The sequence below is a fragment of the Hippocampus bargibanti genome, linkage group LG10 (assembly GCF_051943395.1).
Source record: "Hippocampus bargibanti isolate YZ-2025 linkage group LG10, ASM5194339v1, whole genome shotgun sequence".
NCBI lineage: Eukaryota > Metazoa > Chordata > Actinopteri > Syngnathiformes > Syngnathidae > Hippocampus > Hippocampus bargibanti.
In genome coordinates, this window is record NC_142743.1 from 3,093,246 (window position 1) to 3,115,305 (window position 22,060).

Consider the following 22,060-nt stretch of genomic DNA (forward strand, 5'->3'; position numbering starts at 1 on the left):
TGAAAGCAATTGAGCGTCAACATGGCGAGAAAAATGTCATCACCAAGAGATATTTGCATACAATACATTTTATTTATAAGCGCCTTTCAAAACTCTCACGGTCACTTTACAGTCACAGGATCAGTGAGGGTGAGCAGGGGCAGCCATATGCGCCAGCGTTCACTCAACCCAGAAGTAACTCAAATAGAAAGCTAGCTCGGTAACAGATAGCTAATAGATAGCCAGCAAGACAGTTATCTAACTATCTAGATAGCCATATAGCTAATAAATATCCAGCTACATCGCTAGCTAACTAGCCATATAGCTAATAAATAGCCAGCTACATAGCTAGCTAGCTAGCCAGATAGCTAATAGATAGTGTTAGCTTAGAAATATTACAAGCTAATATCAGCATTAACAGTTACATTTAATATTTTAACAATTTCAAACGTAATTAAATATTGACCTTATTGCGCAACGTTTTAACCTAACAATTGGCGCGTTCGTTGTGAGAGGGATGACCAAAAAGCCATTAGAATGTTTAAATCCCTTCAAATATTACATATAGAGCACACAGCAAATTAATGAATAACTCGTTTTCAAATCTGAAGTCAAGAATAATGACTTTTATTGTGGTTGGCATCCAAAAATATGACATTTTGGCTCAGATTTTAGCAATCATCATGGAATTTAACAAGTTTGATTTGCTTCCGTGGGCCGAAAAAAATGATGTGGCGGGCCGGATTTGGCCCGCGGGCCTTGACTTTGACACCTGTGCTTTAGATCTTCTGGCACCTGAAACAGATGTCTCCAACCAAACACCACCTATTTGTTCTGTTATCTATTACAAGAAAAGTAATATTCATCCTGATTAAACTTACTGTTTATCTTGAGCAATATGTAATACGGCTAAATAAATGTACTTATTTCCTTCAATAGCAACATTTAACATCCGAGTTACGACCGGGTTCCGTTTCGACAAAATGGTCGTAAATCGAAATGCATTCAAAATGGCCGACATGGCAGCGTCTTGAATACTATTATATACCAAAATGTCGACAGTTGAGAACAATCATTATTTCACGTAGAGTCCGCAAAATAAAATACAAAGATGTCTGCTTGTGACAAAACTTTATTGACCCCGGAACTAAACAAATTAAACCCCCCCAAAAAACCACCGTGTTGCAGTCACAAAAACACGCGCGCCTCCATCGACAGAGGCACTGACAAGACCGGCTGAAAAAAACCTCAAAAGCCGTCAGTTACCGTGACAACCAAACCCCAAGATGCCATGTTAATAACAATAATACATTTCATTTATGTTGAGGGTGCGCTCGCGTCAGGCGCTGGGTGGGATAAAGTGCGGGGGCGGAGCCGCCATGTAGCCCACCATGTGGCCGGCGGCGGCGGGCGGGCAGTACACCCGCGAGTGGTGCCCTCCCCAGTGCGCCGGCGCCGAGGCGGCCACGCAGCTGTGGTGGGTGTGGTAAGCGTGATGGGCGGAGTGACCCGGAGGAGGGGGCGGGGCAGATGTCACGTAGGTGGCCGGGGGCGGAGCTTCGTACGGCAGGGCCACCTGGTCCGGATACAACGCGGCAGGTGCGCCGAAGGAGGGGCTTTCCAGTGGATGGGCGAGGCCTAAGACACAACGGACGTCCATCAACTTTGCATCACTCGCGCGTGCGAGGAAAAAAAGGGACTGACCGCCGCCACGCGTATCCGCCTGAGCCTCCACCATTCCGGATTCCGGGTAAGCGGGCGGCGGCGGGTGCTGGTGAGGTCCGCGCCCCCCCTCGTCGTAGGAAACTGCGGACAGATGGAAAAAAAGTTGGTCATGATAATGATAATAATTATTATTATTATTATTATTATTCATTTCATTTCTAAGCACCGTTCAGAACTATTAAGGTTACTTTACAGTCACAGGATACGTTAAATAGCTAGCTAGATAGTTACATCGCTAATAGATAGCTAATAATAATAATAATACATTTCATTCATAAGCGCCTTTCAAAACTCTCAAGGTCACTTTAGAGTCACACAAGTTTTTTTCTGTGGGTGAGCAGCGGCAGCCACACGCACCAGCGTTCACTCAACCCAGAAGTAACTCAAATAGATAGAACGCTATCTAGCTCGCTAGTAGATAGCTAATAATAACACATTTCATTTATATGATCTCACCGAGGGGGGGGCCATCCTGGCCAATGTAGTGCGGGTATTGCTGGTAGGAGTAGGGGGCGTCGAGGGGGTACGGCGCCACCGCCTGCGGCTGCCAGCAGCTCTGATGGTACCACTGAGGAGACCCGTCGCCATGTCGGTGGGTTGACGTGCATATGTGCGCACGCACGCACACAGACACGCGCGCGCACGCACACACACAGACACGCACACGCACACACACGCGCGCACACACACGCGCGCACACACACACACACACACACACACACACACACACACACACACACACACACACACACACACACACACACACACACACACACACACACACACACACACACACACACACACACACACACACACACACACACACACACACACACACACACACACACACACACACACACACACACACACACACACACACACACACACACACACTACCTGCACCCCCAGATTGAAGAAGTACTGCAGCAGGCGGCGGTCTGCAACAAGCATCAGAAAGCAATGTCAGCCATCTTATGAGGCCCAAGCAAGGCGGAGGTCTCGGCCCACCTCGGGGAAGGTCGCTGCCGTTGGGGTCGTAGGAGTAAGGAGGCGGGGCTACCACTGAGCACAGCCCCTCCCCCAATTCATTCACCAACCAGGGGCTGGCCGGGATGGTCATGGCGGCTAAAAGCAAAGCAAAAAATAAATACATTTGATTTCTAAGCTCCTTTTAAAAGTCTCACGGTCACTTTTTAGTCACAGGTTAGCTTGTGGGTGAATAGTGGCAGCCACAGAAGTAACTCAAATACATAGAAAGCTAGCTAGCTAATAGATAGCGAATAGATAGCCAATAGCTAGCGAATAGCTAGCCAGCTAGACAATTAGCTATATAACGACAGTTAGCAAATCGCTAGCAAATAGATAGCTAATAGCTAGCCAATAGCTAGCGAACAGATAGCCAGCTAGACAACTAGCTATATAATGGCAGTTAGCAAATAGATAGCTAATAGTTAGCAAATAGGATTATCAAGAAATCCAGCGGACTTGCCACTTTCAAGCTGTGCTCGTACGCACCTGCGCGAGGTTGGGCGTGTCCCACCGCCGCCGCCGGGGCGGCGGGGACGCGAGATGAAGACAAGGGTGAAGAGGAAGAGGAGGACGTCGGCGAGGAAGAAATCACCGGGATGGCCTTCGCCGCCTAACACACACAAAGCCACATTTTGTTTTGTGCCACCATGTGTGTGTATAGGTACGCTACAGCGATACCTTGGCTTCCGAACTTAATTGGTTCCCAGACAGTGTGTAAGGCGAAAAGTGTGTATCCCAAAAATTAATTTCCCATAGGAAACCATTAAAATGAGAATAATCCATTCCCAGGTCCCCATAACATAATTTTCTACTTTCTAATTTTTGAAGCCTTAAAACTACACAAAATATACCTTATTTTATGTATGATAAATGTGCTATGGTATTATAATTAAAGAAATAAACTATACTGCATAATAAAGTGGTTTTATTGACCTTTGTCATGGTCATTAGATGGAGTGGACTGGCCGGTTTGCCTTCTTCTTCTACCATCTTGAGGAATGGATCCCTTGGAGATGCTTTCTCTGCCATCATTTGACCGAGTTCATCTATTGTGTTCTGTTTATCTGGGTTGATAGCTTTTTGCATCAAGTGTACAGATGGCTTGTGCGGGTTATTTGTGGAGCCCGATTGATGGGATATTTTAACCTTGCAGTCTACACTCTGCCTTTGAACTATCAAAGATGAAACGAGTCCAAATTTCACTCTTTTCTATCCATTTTCTGTCTGCCTGTCTCTTTAATGTTTAAACCGCCTCCCCCTTCCCACTGCTGCGTTCTTGACCAATCACGTGGCTTTAACCGAAGACTGGGGGAGGGGAATAGAGGAGAAAAACAAGTCAGCTGCCATTTTCTTGTTAGAACGGGCTCGTTTGCGAACGACGTCACTCATTGCGGCGCTCTGTGTGTATCTCGAAAAATGGTTTGTATGCAAAGATAAAATGTTCATAAATTTAACGTTCGTAAACCGAAAAGTTCGTCAGCCAAGGTATCACTGTATATTCCACCGCGATTGTTTCTGTCCAGTGAAGCGAGCGCACTGGCAGTCGTATATCATTGCATTTTTGTCAAGTACGTCATGGTTTTTGGTGGGATTTTCCAAGCTATGTAATAGAGTGCTTCTGCACATTAGTAAACATTATGTTATTTCATGCTTAGATTAGTAAACATATGTTATTCCATGTTTATCTTAATACATATTATGTTATTGCATGTTTACTTTAGTTTACATGAAGCTCATTAGTTGAATAGTTGTGAAAGCAGAATGTAACAATATTAACTTTCAGTCTGTTGTTCTCCCAACATACTAGTCCGTAGCTGATTGGACGACAGATCGCTGCTGTGTACTTTTAAAACTAGGTTGAGCGGGCGGGCTTTGTTCTCTTGGCTCCCCGCGAGAGATGAGAGATGTGCTATTTTTGTTTCACGAGAATAAAGTACAGTAAAGTCTCGTTATATCGATATCGGATATATCGATAGTCCCGGTTATATCGATATTTTTTCGGACTCCCTTGAATATCGATATAACGAGACTTTACTGTAGTTTTTTTCTGTTCACCATCTATCGTCCCCGCTGGTATTTCATCACAAAACTTCGTTGAACTCCGAACCAGATGAGAAACAGGAATTAGAATCGACCACTATGCAGCTTCTGATGACGTATTATACGTTTCCCTCCATGCTGCTTCTTGACATTTCCCAATACAACGAGAAACGGGGACAAAAACGCATTGAAGTACAGTTTATAAATGTGAGCAAGTTGTCTTTTTATAACTCATAAAAGCGAGTGAATATATATTTTTCTCTATAACTGCCAAAACGAAGCATTAGCATCTATATTTCTTGAACTCGCAATTTGCTTTCCTAGTCTTCAGTGACAGCCATTTTGGATTTCTGACGAAAATCTGCCTGCATTCGATCGTTGATATTTGCTATTTTATATTTTGAATCTTTTCTTGTTTTCTGTTCTTGATTAGAATTTCAAATTTTCCAGTGCTACCTTACTTGTTAAGATCTGCCAAAAATTAAGAAAGTTATGATCGTTTAAACTGTAATAAAGAACTCGCTTACAGATTTTCATTGTTTTAACTGTGTAATTACAGGCAGAAAATCCCCTCATATTTCCAAAATTAAAAATGCCATTATTTCGTTATTATTTGTCACACAACGATAATCTATACGTCATTCGAAAGCTATTTAAATGCACTTTAATATGGTGTTAGAAAATGTGTGATGAATTATTGAAAAATGTTGTCACATCCCGAGTGTGTGCGTACTTGCGGCGTGTAGCTGAAGGTCATCTCAGCTCGGGGAGGTGACTCGGCCACGCCCCCAACTTCCTGGTCCTGTCACGTAATGACCACACGGATCGTCACGGCTGGCGGCGGCGGCGCCATTTGGCCGGGTGGTCGGGGCGCCGCGTTACCTGCGAGGGGGGCCTCTGGACATTGGCTGTGTTGCTGGCGTAGACGCTCGCCGTCTGGTAGGCGTCGTCTGAAACATCAAGCGGACGTCAGCGTGGAGACGAGGGTGGGGGGGGCGGCCGATGCGTCGCGCCAACTCACCCTGATTGGCCAGCACAAAGTCGTCTGGGAAGTCTGAAAAGCACAAACGGTGACGCCCCCGATCGCCACGCCCCACCCTGATGCTAAGCCACGCCCACACCGCCTCACCCTGGTCGTGAACGACGTTGGGATCGTCCTGCTCTTCTTCGGACGAACACGCGACGGCGCCGCCCGGCGGGGGGGTGAGCGAGAGCGCCCCGCCCGAGTCGCCATAGGGGACAAGGGATGGTGGCGGGTGCGCCGCAGCGGTCGCCGATAGTGGCAGGGAAGGACCCTGCGATGGCAAAAATTCAACACCCAAATTGAAACCTTTTACAGTGCGCACCCGAAGCAAAGCCGCCGAGAGCAAACCTGGCCTTTGGCGTCGTCGGCGTGGTAGTATGCCACAGGGGCGTCAATTGCTGACAAGGGGTCGGGCGCCTCGCCTTCGTCGTAGTAAGCGCAACCTTTGGCCAGCGCCAAGTGACGGCGACTGCGACTGGAGACAAAACGGAGGATGGCGCCGCCGGTTGAAAGCGGCCGAAGGGCGACGCGGGCGCCATCTTCTTACCGCGACCTGAAGGCGTAGCTGTCGTAGTCGTAGTAACGCCTGGCGGGCGGGGTGTAATACGTCAGCTGTGGACCAGTCAGGTGGCGGTTCACGAAACGGCTTCTGAGGAAAACCCCCGCAAAAAAAGCCACAAACACGGATCTCGTCGGTGAGTGCGGGTAAATAATAATAATAATAATAATAATACATTTTATTTCTAAGCGCCTTTCAAAACTCTCAAGGTCACTTTCCAGTCACTGGATCAGTTTTTCTGCGGGTGAGCAGCGGCAGCCACACGTCCCAGCCTTCACTCAACCCGGAAGTAACTCAGATAGAAAGCGAGCCAGCTAGCTATTAGATAGCCAACAGGTAGCCAGCTAGCTAGCCAATAGATAGCCAGCTAGCTAATTTACAACAGATTCTTTTCTTAGTGTTTTTAGGTGTTCAATTACCTGACATGTTTCGGCATATACTTCCGCCTTCGTCAGAGTGTCTAAAAAAACACTGTCTGTAAGAAATGGATCTGTTGTAAATTATATATCAAGTAGACAGGATGAACTTAATACAACAAACCAGCTAGCTAGCTAATAGTTACCTAGCTGGATAGATGGCTAACAGATCGCCAGCCAGCTAGCTAGATAGCTAATAATACATTTCATTTGTAAGCGCCTTTCAAAAGTCTCAAGGTCACTTTACAGTCATTGGATCAGTTTAAGCGCAAGCGTATAAGCGCGGCATCGCGGCCACGCCCACCTGGCGGCGCCGTATCGGGCCGGTCTGGCGGCAGCGAGGCCATGCTGCTGCTCCTGATGGTGGGGGTGATGGAAGGGGGGAGAGAAGAGGTTGTAGGGGGCGGCCGCGGCTGCTGGCGGGCCTGGACGAGGGTGGTCCCCCGGCTGGAAGCGGGGCGGGAGTGCGGCGGGGACCGGGCCGCTGTAGGAGGGGGGCGGAGCCGCCACCGCCAACCCCGCCCCCTTGACGACGGGGCAGCCGCCTCGAGACTTCCTGAAGTAGCGATGGCGCTGATGCTGGTGACGCTGGTGACCTCGCGCGTCGCCGTCTGAAAGGGGGGTCAAAGGGGGAACGGAAGCGGGCGTGTAGCAGGGGGGGAGGCGGAGACCTACCCAGATCCCCTTTGCGGGGCGGAGCCGACGCGTTCCAGGCCGGAACCGGATTGACGGCTTTCATGTCGGCCACGGGAACCAAATGTCTGACGGTGGACACAAAATGGTTGGCAGTCAGTCAGTGGGGGGCGTTTAGCTGATGCGAGGGGGGTGGGGTGGCGTGCATTCGGGATGCCCTCTCGATGAGAAGGTTTCTTCAGCCGTCATCTGTACTCCTTTGAAGGTGTCAGATGTTTCGCTTCTTATCCAAGAGGCTTCGTCAGCAAACAAAGATTTGCTGGTAGTGTATATATATATATATATATATATATATATATATATATATATATATATATATATATATATAGACGTGGCGGGACCAGACTCTGCTATGATAGGTCCCTGCTCTCAGGTTGGGGGGAGCAGAGGACTATTCCCTGAGGCTACACAAATTACTTATATTGTCCTGACTGATTACTTAATAATAATAATAATACATTTCATTTCTAAGCGCCTTTCAAAAAACTCAAGGTCACTTTACAATCACAGGATAGGTTTTTCAGTGGGTTCACTCAACCCGGAAGTAACCCAAATAGATAGAAAGCGAGCTACCTAGCTAATAGATAGCTAGATACCCAGGCAGCTAGATAGCCAACATGTATCTAACAGATAGCAAGAAAGCCAGACAGCTATAGCTAATAGATAGCCAGCTAGATAGCTAATAAAACCAATGAACAGTTTTGCTAGCAAGCGCAATTAACTTAGGTGTGAAACAAAAGGTCTGAAGGATAATTGTTCTATAATTGTAGTTTCTTTTAAGATTAAGAAACATAAAACGTATTAAGGATGCTCCGATCTCAACATCCGAAATGTGGACCAGATCGAAGAAAGATCATTTTTTTAAAGCTGATTCATCAATGACATTTGAAGAAATGGTTTTTCAATCACAGATTATGAATAAAGCCCTGGCACCACCATACATGTGGGCGTGGCCTACTTTTCTCCCAGCTCTTCAATGAAGACTGTGACGGCGGCGGAGTGCGTCCCCACTTCCTGGATGAAGGCGTTGAAATATTTGCCCTTGGGCTCCAGACGCACCTGAAACACACGCCCGGAAATCCAGCCACGCCCGGAAATGGTTCAGAATGACCCTAAAGGACACGTGTGATGGCGCGCCGCCCACCGCGCTCACCTGACATTTGTCCCCCAGGAAGTACTGTCGTCCGGCGAACACCATGTAGTTCGTCTTCTGCATCTCTGATGGCGGGAAGGGCATGACGTGATGAAAACGGGGGCGTGGCAGGGTCATGGGGGGGGTCGTCGAATTACCTTTGCAGGTGTCGTGCCAGACGTCAAACTCGACATTTCGGTAAACGTCGCCGTCCAGCGACTTCAGCACCTTGTAAGGCAGTGACAGCCTGCTGGGGGGCGGAGCTTCAGACGCCGGCTAAACACGCGGGGGGAGGGGCTCAGCCAAGATCAACGCAAAAGGTCAAAGGGCGGCGAGCGGGTGTCATCAGCCAGTCTCACCTTCACGTCATCGCTGGACGCCCGATGCTTCTCCTCGCCCGACTCCGCCTCCTCCCTGCATGAGGAAATGCGGGGGTGTCGGTCGCACGCACGCCCGCCCGCCCGCACGCAGGCCCGTACCTGTGGCCTCTGTCCTCAGGGATGTCGTAGCCAAAGTCGACATCGCTGCACACGGACAGGCTGTTTCTATAGCGACGACCCCCCACCCTGAACACCTCCATGGCCTGAGTAAGCTCCGCCTCCTCACAACCAAACACCTTGCTATAGAGCAGCTCGTACACCACGGCTACACACATACACAAACACGCACACATACACACACGCGCACACACGCACACACCCCCGTCAGCTAATGGCGTGACCCCAGGGTTGATTTTTGACCTCACCCTGGCAGAGGGCGGCGGAGGCGGGGTAGCTCTTGGGGTACACGATGTCATAGTGACCATTGATGGAGCAAGACAGCGTTACCTGGGGTGATGGGGGGGACAGACAGGTGGTCAAATAATAATAATAATAATACATTTGATGAGAAGGTTTCTTCAGCCGTCATCTGTACTTTTTGAAGGTGTCGGACGTTTCGCCCCCTATCCAAGAGGCTTCGTCTTCGGACGAAGCCTCTTGTAAGCTCTCCTGTACGACTGAGAGCTTACACAGACGAATAATACATTTGATTTATAAGCGCCTTTCAAAACTCTGAAGGTCACTTTACAGTCACAGGATAAGTTTTTCTGTGGGTGAACAGCGGCAGCCACAGGCGCCAGCGTTCACTTAACCCAGAATAACTCAAATAAACTAGTTAGCTAGCTAGCTCATAGATAGCCAACAGATAGCCAGCCAGCCAATAGATAGCCAACTCAACCCGGAAGTAACTCAAATAGATAATAATAATAATACATTTGATTTGTAAGTGCCTTTCAAAACTTTCAAGGTCACTTTACAGTCACAGGATCAGTTTTTCTGTGGGTGAGCAGCGGCAGCCACAGGCGCCAGCGTTCACTCAATCCGGAAGTAACTGAAATAGAATAGTAAGACAAATAAATACAAAGCTAGCAAGCCAATAGATAGCCAATAGCTAGCCAGCTATATAGCTAGCCAGCCAGCCAGATAGCGATTGTATGGTATAGAAAGCTAGCTAGCTAAGAGATAGCTAATGATAATAAAATAACTTAACTCCTTCACTGCCAGAAAATGTACAAAGATGTGTCCACTCCAGTGGCAAGGTTTTTGTCATTTTCACTCAAATTGCAGGACCCACAGAATATTGAGTTTTAGGAGTACATATATAGGTAATTGCTATATATTAGCTATCTAGCTAGCTATCTATTAGTTAACTATTATCTAGCTAATTTTCTATTTGAGTTATTCCCTGTTCAGTCAATGTTGGCTCGTGTTGCTGTCTATTAGCTATGTACCTAGCTATCAGTTTGCTAGCTAGCTAGCTATCGAGCTCGCTTTCTATCTATTTGAGTTACTTCCGGGTTGAGTGAATGCTGGCGCGTGTGGCTGCCGCTGCTCACCCAAGGAAAAACTGATCATGTGACTGTAAAGTGACCTTGAGAGTTTTGAAAGGCGATTAGAAATGAAATGTATTATTATTATTAGTATTATTATACACATTCAAGGCAGCGTAAAAAACTTACTCTCATCTTTCATTAGAAAAAATAGTTAATTCCTAAATGATATGGTAGGGGGCGGGCTCATGGGCGGGGCCTGAGGCTGACCTTGTCCACAAAGTCGTCCTCAGAGATGAGGGTGGCGGCTTTCCCGGGGTAACGATAGATCAGGAAGCAGCGCCTACGCACACAAACGGCATTCGGTGAGTCCAAGGACGCTGCTCTGATTGGCTGACAACTCACCGATAAAGCTGAGACAGAGCCTTGATCTCCACTTGACCCACTGTCTCCTAAAAAAACAAAACACACACACAAGCTAGCTCAATGGCGTGCTCGTTTGTGTGTGTATGACGTGGTGTGTACGAGCGCACCTTGGGGTCCTCCAGGCGCTCCAGATACTTGTCAAATGAGCCTTCCACAAACTTGAAAAGGAAAACAGGAGACATGACACCAACAGGAGAGATTTCACTAAGTCTTAAAGGACAACCGACGCCTCCGGAAAAGTTGTGTCCATAATTTGTAAAATCACTTGAAATGACTTCTACTGAGCGTATTTTACAAAGATTCCACCGCATATAGCTATAGTTTACATTTTAAGACTTGCGCTGAATATTCCGGAAGTTTTGTTTTCGAGTTGATGGCGATGCCTGACGTGACGTCACGTCTGGAACGCCCCTGACCGAGAAAGCGACACACAATGCATTTTGGGTACTTTGTTTGATCTGAAAACTTCATGTTGATGGCGAAATTTCAACGAAAACCCATAAATACCGCAATGGTGAATCGTTGTGTGTTGCACCAAGACTACGATTTGATACTAGTTGACACAAATTCCCAGCAGATCAATCAGCCCATTTCCAACGGAGCTCGGGCGCCATCATGTGCATTTTCTAGGACGCTACATTGGAGTCCTGACAGCTCGAATTGATACGGGAGGACTTCTTTAATCGATTGCAAACATTTATGCTTTCCTCTTCAGAACTATTTGAATCATATTCATAACTGGATGAGTGACAAGAAAGCATCTTCTCTGAATCTGAACCCATTGTTTTGATTCTCGAGCAAGGCAGTGTGTGACCAATAGTGACGTCACGAACAAGGGGGCGGGACTTTCTGAATCTGACCAGTTTTTGAGCTCATTTTGTGGCAGTTTTGGGACACTTTAAGTCATTTTTTATTGGTCTTTTGCATTTGACTAAAAATATCAGCCTGCGTGTTTAGGGTATTTTAGATGCTATAAAACATGTTTCTGATGTCAGTTAGCAAACAAAAAAATGGTGTCGGTTGTCCTATAATCTAGCTAGCTAGCTGTTAGCTGTCTTGCTGGCTGGCTGTTGGCTATATATTAGCGAGCTGGCTGGCTGTTGACTGTCTGTCTGGCTGGCTGACTAGCTGTTGGCTGTCTGGCTGTCTGGTTGTCTGTCTAGCAAATAGGAAAGAAAAAAAAACTCACCGGCTCAAAGACGCACGTGTTGGCTCGCATGAAATCAGCACACGCCTGACGAATAATGTGGTGGTAGTTCTGAGAGTAGTACAACTACAGACATACAAAATTAAACAGTCATACATTGAACAAGTCATCAAATTGAACAACTTTTTCACTTGCGATTGATATTGCAGCCACGTGTACCGTTGGATATGGACATCTAGCCAACAGGATAATGGCAGGAATAATACATGGGTTTATTTTTGGGGGAGGAAATGTTGAAAGCGATGCGAGACATCATCGCTGTAAGAAAATAGGAACAGTTTCGTAAAATGCGCCAAAAAGGAGACAGTCGCTCATAGCTACCTAGCCAGCTAGATAACTAAACGATAGCTAGCTAGATAGCTAGCCAGCCAATAGATAGCTAATAGATAGCAAATAGACAGCTAGGTAGCAAAGTCACAAGTCTTCTCTCATAAGGAATTCTGTGAAACAAAAATTCCTTCACCCGGAAAAAAATTGTATGTAGCGTAAATTGCGGACTATAAGATGCTACTTTTTTCCCCAAACTTTCAACCCCGCGGCTTATTCAGTGATGCGGCCAATTTATGTAATTTTTCCAATGGCCGCCAGTGGCGCTCGAGTATAAAAGGTAAGATTTAGACCGGTGGAATATATACGTCGAGGAAGACTGCATTTCTTGTCTTGTGCATAAATTACATTAGCGTGAACGTACCCTCATCGTGGAAAAGGCGAAAAGAAAGGCATATGACGCAGCTTTCGAACTAAAAGCAATCCAGCTGTCCGATAAAGAAGGAAATAGAGCTGCTGCACGTAAACTTGGCATAAACTAATGGATGGTGAGACGCTGGAAACGGCAGCGGGAAGAACTGAAGCAATGTAAAAAGTTTTCAGAGGTAATAAAAGCAGGTGGCCCGAACTGGAAAACCTTCTAGTAGACTGGGTGAACACACAGAGAGCAGATGGCCGAGGTGTTTTGACTGTGCAGATCAGACTGAAATCGCACCGAACAATCGCCACCGAAAAGAAGATTCCGGATTTCAAAGGTGGACCGTTGTGGTGTCTTAGATTTATGAAACTAAAGTCTGTCCGTCAGGAGACGGACAACTATGTGTCAGCTACTCCCTCCCGACTACGATGAACAAGTCGCACATTTTCATTTGGAATGAAAGTTATATTATTCTTATTAAAACTTTGAAAACTCTCTCGGTGTACCGTCTCTTTGTAAATATGTGTAAGCCATGTATAATATGCATTTGCAACTGCATATTTTTGTAATGTATTAATTTTTGTATTTTTATTTATTTGCACGGGTGAATGAAAAAGGAGGGGCGGAACAAACGCGGGGGTGACGGGTTTAAGTGGGGACCGGTAAAGGTGAGGAACAGACAAAAAAAAAAGGTGAAGAGGGGGTAAAAAGTTGGTTAAAGAAAAACCCGCGGCGGTGTGTGAGAGAAGACAGAGGCTCGACCAGACCCTGTGGATTTTTTTTTTTTGCACGTTGGCACGGAGGGGTTTGACCTGAACTCCCTGCGAAAGATTAAAGTTATTGCTGACTTTGCGATAGATGAGGCGAGGCTTGGGGGCGAGGTTTAGGGACGCGGCGGACAATAAATAGTGGATATATATTTTTCCCTCCCTTACCTTTGGAAATATACACTTTTTTTTCCTTGGATTACTTTCAACGGGACCCGGACTCTGCAGGCCTGCATCAAACCTTAAAGGACAACCGACGTCTCCGGACAAGTTGTGTCCATAATTTGTAAAATGGCTTCAAATGACTTCTACTGAGCGTATTTTAATAAGATTCCACCGCATATAGCTATCTTTTACGTTTTAAGACTTGTGCTGAATATTCCGGAAGTCTTGTATTTGAGTTGGTGACGAGTCCATACGTGACGTCACTGAAGGAACGCCCGTGACCGAAAAAAAAGAACACATTGTAGCAGTCCTTTCATCGCGTCAATGCTTGTTTGGTCTGAAAACCTCATGTTGCGCCAGAAGAGGGCGTCCAAGCTCCATATAAGGAATTTATCAGCCTGTGGAAACGCAATACACTGTCATGTCTACAAGAGGTCGCCATTTTCTTCTGCCTCTTTTTGGGTGAGACATTTACCCCCACTGTTGCCTCAAAATGGCACGGAATAAAGTATTTAATCGATTGCAAACATGTATACTTTCCTCTTCAGAACTATTTGAATCATATTCATAACTGGATGTGTAACAAGAAAGCATATTCTCCGAATCCGAAGCCATTGTTTTGATTCCCCAGCAATGCAAGACGTCTTGGAGTGACATCACGAACCGGGGGCGGGACTTTCTGAAAATGCCCAATTCGCAGCTCAATTGTTTGCAGATTTTGGACACTTTTAGTCATTTTTTATTGGTCTTTTGCATTTGAATAAAAACATACTGCGTGTTTTGGGTATTTTAGATGCTATACAACGTTTTTCTGATGTCGGTTGGGAAACAAAAAAGTGACGTCGGTTGTCCTTTAAGTATCATTTTCCGTTCATTTTGCCAGCTGTAATTTTTGGACTGTGGACTTTAATGACGTTTAGTTTCATTCGCGGGACTTGAAGTCGGGTTTGGGTTAATTTTGTGTTTGTGTTACATGTTTTAATATGGGCACATGCGGCTTATATATATAGGTGCGGCTTGTGTATGTACAAAAATGGTTTTCCTCTTAAAATGTGGTGGGTGCGGCTTATAATTAGGTGCGCTCGATAGTCCGGAAATTACGGTATTAATTTTTTTACAACGAAATGATCGCAAAGATCGATTCCTTCCAATGGAAATTCCCATATCCGGACTTGTGTCATTTCATGCTCGATATACGGGAAAAAAAAATGTCCCTTCCGACATTTTTCCTGCCGGTGACGTAGTTGGGGCTACCTAATTCTACCTTACTCAGAAAGTACTTAACTGCACTAGTAACACTCACTACTAGGACACTTGGAGCTCTCTATAATTTTTGAATTGTGTCATGGATGATATTTTTCCCCTCCATTTGCTGATTTTCCAAGTGCATTTTACATGCATTTTGCATATTTAGCTACCTATCTAGTTAGCTATCTAGCTAGCACGTTATTTGTTATCTAGCTTGCATGTTAGCTATCTATTAGCTAGCTTTCAATCTATTTGAGTTACTTCCGGGTTGAGTGAACGCTGGGGTGTGTGGCTGCCGCTGCTCACCCACAGAAAAACTAATCATGTGACCGTGAAGTGATCTTGAGAGTTTTGAAAGGTACTTATAAATTAAATGTATTATTATTATTATTATGTATATTTGCTATCTAGCTTGCTCGTTGGCTATCAAGCGAGCTATCGATTAGCTATATAGCTGACTAGCTAATTATTAGCTCTGGCTAGCTAGCTATTAGCTATCTATTAGCTAGCTTTCTAGCTATTTGAGTTACTTCCGGATTGAGTGAACGCTGGCCCGTGTGGCTGCCGATGCTCACCCACAGAAAAACTGATCCTGTCACTGTAAACTGTCCTTGACACTTATAAATTAAATGTACTATTATTATTAAAACTTCAAGTTTCCAAAAACACAACATTTGAAATAAGCTCAACCCAAAAGGAGCTACACCTTTTTGTTGAAACACTAAAATAATCTACTAACCAGTCCTAACACACACGCGACGCGCGACTACAAACAAAATGAAAGCACACGTTTCAACATGAAAACCAAAAAATAGACTCAAACAATTAAAAAAAGAAACACTTAACCACAGCCCAAATGAAGATGGACACACGAGGCCTTGAAAGCAAAAACGAGCCAACACAAACACGCTAACGTTCGATTAAAAACGCTAAATCACACTGGTGGGGCCCAAACGACGACGCCATTATCGACGACATTTTAGCTTTAGCCCTTTAGCCTGCGAAGCTAAAGGCCTTGGCATCCGCTTCGGCCTCGGCTCGCCCGCCTCCCCTCGTCTGACCTGCTCGGAGACGGCCCGGAAGAGGCTGGACGCGTCTCTGGCGACCATCTTGCGGTAGAGGCCGAGGCTGGCCAGGTAGTCGTCCATGTTGAAGAAATACTTCTTGAGGCCTTTTTGCATCCCGCCGTCGCCTTCGCCCAAGCGCGCCAGGTCCGCCCGCCTCAACTTGATTTGCACTAACGAGCAGCTGCGACAACACCTGCGGCTCTGCTGGACGCCACCGCGACGCCCACCGAGCCTCAACATTAAAAAAAAAAAAAAGAAACAAGAGAGGAGAAGAAAAATCGAACACATGTAAACAACTCGACTCTCGAACTAAAATGACATCGATTTATTTTTTTTTTTTGGGGGGGTTAGAGAGAGAGCGAAAAAACGTATTGCATTTCGCACTGTGTAAAGTTTCTTTTCTGCATCAAATATAGGTACGCTACAGTGAGCTATATTCGCAGTTGTATATCATTGCATTTTTGTGAAGTACGTCATGGTTTTTGGTGGGGTTTTCCAAGCTAAGCAGCTTATGATGACGTATTACACGTTTCCCTCCATGCTGGTTCTTGAAATTTCCCAATACGACAATGGATTAAAGTTTACGCTCTTTTTGCGAACACTACCGTTTATAAAGGTGAGTAAGTTGTATACTTATAACTCATAGAAGTGGTAGAATATATATTTTTCTCCATAACCGCCAAGTTTCAAGCAAAAAGAAGCATTAGCATACATATATGTTTCTAGAGCTGGCAATTATGCCAGCCCGTCGTCATTTGTTATGATCACGTGATCGGTCGCTAACTTCCGGTAGGCAGAAAGCCTACCAACACAACAGTTGTTAGCGAGTGCTATCATCTTATGCGTTTCATTTTCGGTTTAGATTAATGAACGTCTTCGCATTTTAGTACAATGGTGATATCGTGTGTGGTTGTATAAAACTTCAGCCATGTTAACTCCTGATAATTCAAAGAAAAAGTATCAGCGAGCACAGCGTTGGGAAGATGACAGGCAGACGACAGCAAGGATCCAGCACGAAACGAACAACGCTGCCTCAATTCTCATGGGACTATCTAACTGTACCAGTAACATTGATCAAGAAGAAGCGTGTTATTATAAAATTATGATTCTAAGTACAATAATGACAATTAATCTTGTGCCTCAGTTTGACAATATTATGACAATATGCTGTGTGCTCTTTCAAATTTGCATCCCGAGTTGGTTTAATGACTTACCCAAACTGATAGTATGTTCCCTTTCAAATGTTCTAATGATATGATATGATACATGATATGATTCAAAATGTACAAAAGACACGACAACTTGAAACACGTGTTATACGTGTTTACTTTCTACGTATTCATAAGCTTTGAGGGACTCGTATGTCTAAACTATCGTGAGTGAACTGTCCGGACGAGGTAAAAATAAATATCGGTGAAAGTAATGTCCGTCCACAATGATGGATCGTCAACCCATCCATTCTTCAAATTGAAAGGATCCGGCAAGTTACAAGTACCGTCACGATATCCCAGCTTGTCAAAGTATCGCTTTCGGACTTCTAATGGTAGCTTTCGCACATAATCGGAGCTTTGTTTAGATGTCATACTACAGTAATTTGCTTTGTCCATACTCGCCATTGTTGCTTTTGCCTACCATTGACAAAAATCACGTGGTTCGTGACGTCACCTCCATAAACAACTGGCATCTTCTATTCAGTGACAGCCATTTTGGATTTCTGACGAAAATCTGCCTACATTCGATCGCTGATATTTGATCATTCATATTTTGAATCTTTTCTTGTGTTTTCTGTGCCTGTTTTGAATTTCAAAAGCTCTGCAATGGTACCTTACTTGTTAAGTATTTCGTGGTTTTCTACTTTCTTCCCCCTCAAATGCTGCTGTAAATGGCGAATTTCTCAGTTGTGAGACAAATCAAATTAGCTTCTGTCTCAACGCGGTTCTCGCGATGTCATTTTTTACGTCGTCGTTTACGTTATGGCTCACGTCGTTGGATATTTGATGAGTCTGGATGAGTGATGTGTCATTCGCGAACGAGCCGGATCTCTGAAGTGAACGAAGAGAGCCGATTACTAACAATGAGCCGGAAATGGGAGCCGACTATTTTTGTCCTCTATTCCCCGCCCATGGTCTTCGGTTAAATCCGCACGTGATTGGTCGGTATTCGTGGACGAGGGAGGAGGGGAGAATTTTAGACACACGCAGCAATGAGGAGAAAAGGGGGAGGGAGGGGTGTTAGGGTAGACAGGTGGACAAATATGTTATTACATTATGCTGTTATTATTATTCAATCATTATATTTTTACTAGTTGGTGTGATTGTATTATTAATATGAAAAGCAAATTAGTGACAGCTGAAATGTGAAAGTGAGTGGAAGCCCTCTGTGCTAAAAAAAACAAGCCATATAAATCCAAATATTTGATATAGTGTATTTCTTTACATAAGTAATTCGTGTTTCACGTAATTTTACAGGATTTTTGGTAGTTAATTAATTTAAGCAACAAAAAAAACAAACAAACTGAGGAGCCATTTGGGAGCCAAAAGAGCCAGATCTTTTTAGTGAGCCGAGCCAAAAGAACCGGCTCTCTGAAAAGAGCCGCAATTCCCATCACTATGAGCTAGGCAATCATTAGCCACCAAATACCGAGCGAGATAGCTCGCTAGATAGTGAATAGATAGCTAGCTAACCAGCCAGATAGCTAGTTAGCCAGCCCGAGCTAATAGATAGCAAATAGCTAGCAAATGATAATAATAATAACAATAATAATAATGACCAGGGTGGGTGTGAAAAATATTGGATATACGTAAATATGTCATATCAATATATTGACAAATAATTTGACATGCGTGACCTCAGGGAAGCCGACATTTTAGAATCAAACACTTTTGAGTTGTTTGGAAGCAAGAATCCTTTGAAGGACTTTGGACCTTCAGACATCCACGACAACACATATGTTTTCTCAGGCTTGAGTGCTAGCTATTAGCTTTAGAGCTATCTAGCTGGCTGCCTAGCTATCTAGCTCGCTATCTATTAGTTATCTATTAGCTAGCTAACTTTCAATCTGAGTTATTCAGGGTTGAGTGAACGCTGGCGCATGTGGCTGCCGCTGCTCACCCACAGAAAAACGGATCCTGTGACTGTAAAGTGACCTTGAGAGTTTTGAAAGGCGCTTAGAAATTAAAGGGATTGTTATTATTATTATTATTAGTGTTTTTATTTCATCATCCATTGCTGCACGAGTCCGCGTGGGGGAGGGGCAATTGCGGCCGTTTGGCTGCGACTTTTCAGTCAATGAGCGACGGCGGCCGGCCTTCCAGAAGCTTCCGCACCCGCTCCAGCACCACGGCGTTGGCGCCGCTGCAGTCGTCAGGCCCATAGGGCGGCGCCAGGCTCAGGGCGCCGGCCACCCGGAGCCGGTCGCCGCGCTCCTCCACGGGGACCCGGTGGTTCTCCAACCAGCGGCGTACGGCGGCGCGCTTCTGTGGGTCCGCTCCGGCGGGCGCCGGCGCCACAAACAGCTGACGCAGACGCCGGGCCGCGGCGCCGTCGGCCTCCCGTCCCACCTCCACCCGCCGCACCGCGTGACCCATCACCACCTGGACGCCGGCGGGCCCGTCCTCCTCACCGAAGCGGACCAGGACCAGGCTGCGGGGAGCACAAAACACAGGTTTAGCTACCTAAAACCCACAGCGCTTGCATCTAGAACTGCTTCATGTCATAAAGATGGTACAGCAAGTGCTGAGGAATGAATGACTCTGCGTCTTTGTGTTGTCGTGCTATTTATTAGCAGGCTCGCTAGCTTTCTGGCTGGCTAGCAAGCTATCTGTCTGTACATCTATTAGCTATATAGCTAGCTAGGTCACCGAGTCTACTTGACCTTTGGATGAAAATGACTAAAAGCTAGCTAGATATTTGCTGTTTATTAGCTGCCCAGCTAGCTATATAGCTGGCGCAGTAGCTATCTAGCTGACTGGCTAGCTTTCTAGCTGGGTAACAAGCTATCTGTATATCTATTAGCTATGTAGCTGGCTGGCTTTCTAGCTAGCTAGCTATTGGCTAACCAATACTATTGGTTATCTATTAGCTAGCTGGCTAGCTTTCTATCTATTTGAGTAATTTCCGGGGTGAGTAAACGCAGGCCCGTGTGGCTGCCGCTGCTCACCCACAGAAAAAAAACTTAGCCTGTGACTGTAAAGTGACATTGAGAGTTTTGAAACGTGCTTATCAATGAAATGGATTATTGTTATTTAGTTGTTGTTGTTGTTTTTACTTCAAGATGGCGCCGCGAGAGTGGCTGCCTTTCCAGCAGCTGCTGTAATTTGTTGTCAGAATCTGAAAACCTTTATTCGTCCCGCAATGGGGAAATTTGCATTTTCTACTTCTTTCTTTCCTTTCCTCTTCGTTTCATAACTCTGCTGCTGTGAAATGTAAATTCCTCCACTGCGAGACTAATAAAGGTCCATCCAGTTGCAGCCCCGCGCGCGCAGATGATTGAAAAGTGTTCGGGTCGTTTTGTTGGCGTGTGCGGTCACGTGCCTGGCGGACACGGGGTCAACGGTGAGCAGCCACCCGGAAAACACTCGCTCCTCCTTCCCCACCGTCACTTGGAGCTCTTTGTTGACGTATTTGGTCCACTCGAGCGGACCTAAGTGGAGCCAAGCGCGCTGCATATCCATAAAACCTCCAAAAGCAACTCAACGAAAAGAGCAAGGGTCCGCCAATTGCGTTTACTTGGCGGCGCGTCCGCGCGGCACGCTTCCGAGTTGAACAACAGCCGCCACATAAAGGTTCCGCTTTCCATAGCGGGACCTGCTCTACCGACCGACCTTGTCGTGTCTCCGAGTAATGGGAATTCCGTCTCCTTTCAGAGAGCAGGTTCTTTTGGCTCGGCTCACTAAAAAGATCCGGCTCTTTTGGCTCCAAGTGGCGACTCATTTATTTTTATTTTTTGCTTAAATTAATTAACTATCTAAAATCATGCAAAAATTATGTGAAAAACGATTTACTCATGTAAAGAAATACAATATATCAAATATTTTTATTTGTATGGCTGCACAGAGAGCATCCACGAACCTTCACTTTCCCTGTGGTTACTCGGGTCTGATGATCAGCTATCACTATTTTGCTTTTCATATAAGTAATGCTTTAATACCAACTAGTAAAATTGATAATACAGTAATTGAATTATAATAACAGCATAATGTGCTAACATTTGTCCTCCCCAGCTCCTCTCCAAACTTCTCCGAAATGTGTGTTTCATTGAACTCAAAACAATCCAGCAGACAGGTCCCCACTTTGAAATTTTTAATAGTTTCTCTAACCCCTCCACAATCTCCTCACTGCTGCGTGTGTCTGTATTTCTCCCCTCCCTCCTCTACCACGGATCTTGACCAATCAAACGTGCGGCTTTAAACGAAGACTGGGGGGAATAGAGAAAGGTCGGCTCCCATTACCGGCTCCTTGTTAGGAGCCGGGTCTCTTCATTGAGTTCAGAGATGCGGGTCGTTCGCGAACGAACTCACTACTAGCTAGCAAGCTTTCTATCTATTTGAGTTACTTCCGGGTTGAGTGAACGCTGGAGTGCAGTGACGTGCGGTGAGGTTCATGGCTGGTGAGGCACTGACGTCATCATAGTCAGATTTACAAATATATGAACTCTACAGAGTAGTTTATTCACCATTTGATTGGCAACAGTTAACGTATTTTGTTTAAAATTTCATGTCAAAAAATAATTTAAGAAAAACGTTTTTATCGTGTTACCTTTAGTCCATATTAATGTCATTTCTAATGACATCACCAACTGCTTCAATTAAATCGTTCTGTATTCTGTTTCACAGGCTAGAAAATACAGTGGATGTCCCAAAATGACTCGCTAGCGAAAGCATGTAATAGTTCAACATAGTAGCCACGATTAGCGGAGCCTTTACTTTCATCATTTCCACGAAATGCCAGCTGTTGTTTGGCAAGGAAGCAGGTGGCATTGATGAGATCTTTTAAAATCTTAGCGCATGGGCAGGGGCTTGCAGTATCTGGTCGACTGGGAGGGCTATGGGCCGGAAGAACGTCAGTGGGTTCCCCGCTCCTGGATCCT

At 45.4% G+C, this 22,060-nt stretch overlaps 2 protein-coding genes across 2 annotated transcripts; both read right to left on the minus strand.

Annotated features, from left to right (window-relative positions):
* Positions 1 to 84: 84 nt before the first annotated feature.
* LOC148892091 (UDP-N-acetylglucosamine transferase subunit ALG13-like) lies at positions 85 to 16,190 on the minus strand. Its single transcript, XM_089006488.1, is given in 25 exon segments — positions 85 to 1,617; positions 1,684 to 1,785; positions 2,161 to 2,272; positions 2,602 to 2,642; positions 2,713 to 2,829; positions 3,220 to 3,343; positions 5,507 to 5,575; positions 5,656 to 5,735; positions 5,738 to 5,827; positions 5,903 to 6,068; positions 6,146 to 6,272; positions 6,345 to 6,446; positions 7,077 to 7,383; positions 7,448 to 7,533; positions 8,424 to 8,524; positions 8,619 to 8,683; positions 8,756 to 8,873; positions 8,957 to 9,011; positions 9,077 to 9,242; positions 9,343 to 9,424; positions 10,678 to 10,750; positions 10,813 to 10,859; positions 10,941 to 10,991; positions 12,023 to 12,106; positions 15,967 to 16,190. Coding segments are annotated over 25 exon segments (2,784 nt in total). The 5' UTR covers positions 16,087 to 16,190; the 3' UTR covers positions 85 to 1,318.
* Positions 16,191 to 18,366: 2,176 nt separating this feature from the next.
* Positions 18,367 to 20,758, minus strand: gemin6 (gem (nuclear organelle) associated protein 6). Its single transcript, XM_089006188.1, has 2 exons — positions 20,506 to 20,758; positions 18,367 to 19,614 (listed from the first exon to the last, which is right to left on the minus strand). Exons 1-2 carry the CDS (start codon positions 20,643 to 20,645, stop codon positions 19,254 to 19,256), a joined length of 501 nt encoding a protein of 166 aa, XP_088862314.1. The 5' UTR covers positions 20,646 to 20,758; the 3' UTR covers positions 18,367 to 19,253.
* Positions 20,759 to 22,060: the final 1,302 nt, after the last annotated feature.

Excerpts from the sequence above, each read along its gene's own strand:
- gemin6 (XM_089006188.1), bottom strand. The coding sequence starts at position 20,645 with ATGGATATGCAGCGCGCTTGGCTCCACTTAGGTCCGCTCGAGTGGACC. Across the intron at positions 19,615-20,505 it reads GTTGACCCCGTGTCCGCCAG|CCTGGTCCTGGTCCGCTTCG; the intron begins GCACGTGACCGC and ends TGCTCCCCGCAG.